At 33.0% G+C, this 5,000-nt stretch overlaps 1 protein-coding gene across 1 annotated transcript in view; it reads right to left on the bottom strand.

Moving 5' to 3' along the window:
- Nucleotides 1–2,496, bottom strand: part of LOC135223559 (platelet glycoprotein V-like) — a gene marked incomplete at its 5' end in the record, with an annotated part of 144,802 nt that extends 142,306 nt beyond the window's left edge. The window contains 1 exon segment of the mRNA XM_064262072.1: nt 2,299–2,496. Coding sequence (XP_064118142.1) covers nt 2,299–2,316 — 18 coding nt within the window.
- Between the last annotated feature and the right edge of the window lie 2,504 nt (nt 2,497–5,000).

The following is a 5,000-nucleotide window of genomic DNA, read 5'->3' as shown; positions in this document are numbered from 1 at the left end:
AAAAAAAAGGTAAATAATCAATAAATATGTTAGCCCTCACATTATGTACAATTAATATATTCATGATGATTTATTGATACAAAAGTATTAATGGTTATTCGTACAGCAAAAACGCACGTTCATTATACTAATATAAACTAACACCACACACTGGTATATATATATATATATATATATATATATATATATATATATATATATATATATATATATATAATATATATATATACAACATACATACATATACATACATACATACATACATACATACATATACATACATACATATAGATAAACATATTACAAAATTGGTTATAAGAACTTATATATTCAGGATCATATATTTTTTTCTGTATATACTTGGATGTGTAGAATGTCTGTGCGCGTGATTGTCTATTGTGTATTTGTGATTCCAAAAAATAAGTTGCAGTCCTATCATTTTTTTACACACCAGATAAAATAGCATATAAAAAGAATTTCACTAAAAAAGAGAAGATTGTCTACCCGAACCCTTTTATTGATGAGAAATGGCATTTATTCTTACATTTAAATCACAAAGAAAGTATTTCAAGTTTTTTCTAATTCCCCTCACTCGAGAATAATAAAAGAAAGCTTGTGCATACAATAAACTGGAAGTATAATGAAAGCCTAGTAAAAGTCATGTGCTAGTCAGGAAATTTAACAACATAAAGAATCATGTAAAATGCATTTGAGAGTCAATATTTGAAGTAGACTTTATTAAACTCTTGCGTGAATTTTACAAATTGGTATGGTGTAACTTTTCCTTGGAACAACTCGTCAGAGATTAGTGCATTCATAAAAGGTAAGTTCATATTAGAAAGAGGAAATGCAATAATTTATGATACGAATCTTCTAAAATATAAGATATAATACTTTTTGTCAAGCTAAAACGCCACGCAACCTCAAACGTACCTTTTCTTTCGCAACCAGAGAAAAGAGAAGTTAAACACTATTGAAAAAAAAAAGATATAATTCAAGACACGAGTCACTCGTAGTTTGAAAATTAATTCCGTTCTGCGCAAGCAATCATTTCAGATATTTCCAAACCGCATATTTTTTCACAACCAACACAAAACAAAAAAAGTTTAAGAACTCAGAAATCTATACCACTATTGAGAAGTAAAAATGCGATCATTCAAGATACAAATCACACCGTTTATCAAGTGAACAACTCAAATATTCCAAAAACATATTTTTCACAACAAAAAAAAAAATAATAAATAAATAAAAGTTTAACAGGACCTAAAAAATCTGTGACACTTGGAAGAAAATAATTCAAGATACGAACCACTGTAAAATTCAAAATTGTTTCCTTTTTATCAAGTGACCATTTCAAATAATACCGAAAACATATATTTTTCAAATTGAAAAAGTTTACATGGAACTAAAAGATCTATGGTCCCACTGAGGAGAAAAAATGCAATAATTCAAGGTAGGAATCACACTTGGATTTAAAACGAACTCATCTTTATCAAACAATCACCTCCAATAATAACAATCGTATATTTTTCACGACCAACAAAAAACAACAGAAGTTGAACAGGAACTCAAAGCCATGGAGAAACAATCTTCCTTAACAATCTTAATTGGCAGTCATAAATGTCACATCGTGCTAAGGTCCTCTCTGATCAAGCATATAATTAGCATGGTAAATAACCATTAGCCTTAATTCGTAAAGCTAAGACCACCACCACCCCTCTTATTTTCGACCCTCGTTCTCGTTGTATATCACACCAAGAAGTGGAAGTTTCGTGCTTGAAGTGGTCACGAAACAACCCAAAACATTTTCCAAGCATTTTCTGTATTAAGAGCAAATATGGACCGTGCTTGTCAATTTTTTTTTTTTCATTTTCTGAAGTGTTTTACAGGGTTAGAAAATGTAGGTATGACTCATAAAGTTTTATGCATTCATGTAACTAAAGTTTGGAAATTGTTTGAATACGTGTTCAAAATAGTTTTTGTATAAATATTTTTTTTACTGCAAAAGAATAAAAAAAACTCTGGTATGTTCAATAAACATTCATATATTCCCTTGCATGATTAGACTGACTTCACAAGCAAAAAAAAAAAAAAAAGAAAATCAATAAGTTTCCAAAAGTAGGTAAAACCTAGTATGTTTAATCAACATTTATATATAATCATGTATGATGAAAGCGACTGTCACATGCAAAATAAAAGTATATAAACAAATACAAGTCTTGAAAACACAAGCAAGTCTAGAAGACCCTCAAGTAAGCATTCTTCCATTTCTAAATCCAATAACAAAAAGATCCATACCTTTGCTTCTTTATCCATGATTGTGAAATATCTCAGTTTTTTTATTTGTCAACCTTAGAGGATGGAATCACTCTCCGCTGCCATCATAATTGTTAATTTTAGTTCCATCAGAATCCAACTTTTTTGCCCTCAGGGCCTCACAATTTTGACGGGCGATCAGACAACAAAACACCACACGACCAAAAACTTTCTTATTCCCTACAATTATTTTCAAAAAAAATGGGCATTAAAATTCAAGGCATTTCCTAACTTATTTAAGGCATCCGAAACACTTATCAATGGTAAACCAATGATCTAAGCAAAAACTTTGAATTCCACTACTGTAGGTTTAAATGTCAATGTCACGACATCGTCTGCCACATTTTTCGAGACTTGTCAGAGGAAGGAAGGTTTAAAAAAAAAGAGAGAGTTAAGTTCTGACAAGTTTTGTTGGGGTCTGGAGCGAGCGCGCTCCGAAGGGGAGCGGAATAGACGCGGCGTGAGGTTGGTGTACGTGCGTTCACGACGAGGCGAACGGGGAAACTAACCAGTTGACGCTGGTCGGAGTCTGTCTGACGCTTCTGCTCCTTCTGCTTAGGCTGCTCCCAGACGCAACCGGGAGAGAGAGAGAAAGGGGAGAGAGAGAGAGAGAGAGAGAGAGAGAAAGTTGGGATTTTGAATGGGGGTGTGAGAGAGTCAGTATAAGAAGGAGAGGGACTACAATGAAATTGCGAGTCGCGACAGAATCGTGGGGGGAAAAAAAGAGGAAAACAAAAGTAATATGGGCTAACTTGGGGCGAAGCAGTCCAACAAAGACGCAGCGTCTTGAGCTGAACGTAAACAGAGCTATGATATCACCGAGAGAGAGAGAGAGAGAGAGAGAGAGAGAGAGAGAGAGAGGAAGTAACTCGAGGTTAAAACTTAGTTTCTAGTTTTCTTGTTTTTTGCTGGTCAAGCCAAATGGAATTTAAAATAAAAGGAAATACAATAGTTTGACGAGAGAGAGAGAGAGAGAGAGAGAGAGAGAGAGAGAGAGAGAGAGCGGAAGTAACTCGAGGTTAAAACTTAGTTCCTTGTTTCCTTGTAGTTTTTCTACGAGTCGTGAAATTGTTTTAGAAGCAAAATGAGTCTTGAATATAAAATGGAATACAAGAGGTTGGATGAGAGAGAGAGAGAGAGAGGAGAGAGAGAGAGAGAGGTTTAGACCTAGCAAGTTTGACAAGATTGCGAAAGAAAATGAAAGGTTAAATAAAAAAAAATACAACAACAAGATGATTTAACATAGCGGCAAATACAAAGGCGTGGATGCTCATCTGACCTTTTATAGTTAAAAGTTTAATGTTACACTGAAGAGAGCTGAAATGCCATATTAATATGGACTAAGATAGAAAAAAAAACTCATCAGGATTATTGCAGGCTGCTTTAGTGTTATTGACATAGACTGACGACATATATATGTATATAATACACACACACACACACACACTACACACACACATCTACACCTATATATATATATATATATATATATATATATATATATATATGTGTGTGTGTGTGTGTGTGTGTGTGTGTGTGTGCAGAAAATTCGCTTATTTAATGAAGTCACTTGCATCTACTGTGGATTTTTTAAGCATACATGCATACATACATACATACACACACACACACACACACACACACACACATATATATATATATATATATATATATATAAATATATATATATATATATCTATATATATATATTTTTTTTTTTTTTTTTTTTTTTAATTGTAATAGACCACAATGCCCTGTGAACTTCTCACATTGCTTGCTCTTTTTTTGTTTTTCTTGGATACGCTTGTCATTACAAAGCCTTGAGCTCAAAACTTCAAAGAAATTTTTTTAAGGAATCATGATGTCCGGTGGCGGGAAACGAACCCGCGATACTATAATCACGACGAGGTGACCTTGCTGACCTGACCACGAGAAAGATAAAAATGTATACTCTCTCATACATATATATATATATATATATACATATATATATAATATATAACCTGTCATTTACAGATATATATATATATATAGATTTTTACCATGGTATATATAATATATATATATATATATATATATATATATATATATATATATATATATATACAGATAGAAAGAGAGAGAGAGAGAGTGAGAGAGAAGAGAGAGAGACTAGCTCTTTTACGGTATCTCATTGCAGTTAAACTACTACTAAAATATTCCACATCCTTATTCAAACGTATCTTCGTGACAGATAAAAAAAAAAATGAATAGAAAATGTAGACATCGACAAATCAGTAAATACGACGCTTTTTAGTAAAATAGACTAAAAAAAGTATCCTATCCATACTTAAGTGAGTCTTTCAGGAAACCAATTGAACGTCCAAATGTAGATAATAGTTCTTGGGTGAGCTCGCGTGCTATTGCCCCACAATCTCGTTCACACTTTCACTAGCGATGAATGACAGTCCCCAGAAGGTATTAAATTTCTATATGGTGTTCGCGTAAAAAGGAAATCCATGAGGGCGATTATATATGTATGCTGCGATTTCACGAAACCCACCCACACACAGGATGACGTTGCAACGTGGAAATGATTTGGCTGAATAGTCAGTTTTGAGAGATTGGCGCAGAAAAATAAAATGCAATAGTGAATCGGGAAAACTCTACGGGATTTGACAATAAGATTTCGAAACAACAGCATT

This window comes from Macrobrachium nipponense, chromosome 10 (assembly GCF_015104395.2).
Source record: "Macrobrachium nipponense isolate FS-2020 chromosome 10, ASM1510439v2, whole genome shotgun sequence".
Classification (NCBI taxonomy): domain Eukaryota; kingdom Metazoa; phylum Arthropoda; class Malacostraca; order Decapoda; family Palaemonidae; genus Macrobrachium; species Macrobrachium nipponense.
The sequence above is the reverse complement of the archived record's forward strand: the minus strand, read 5'-3'. Positions and strand labels throughout refer to the sequence as shown.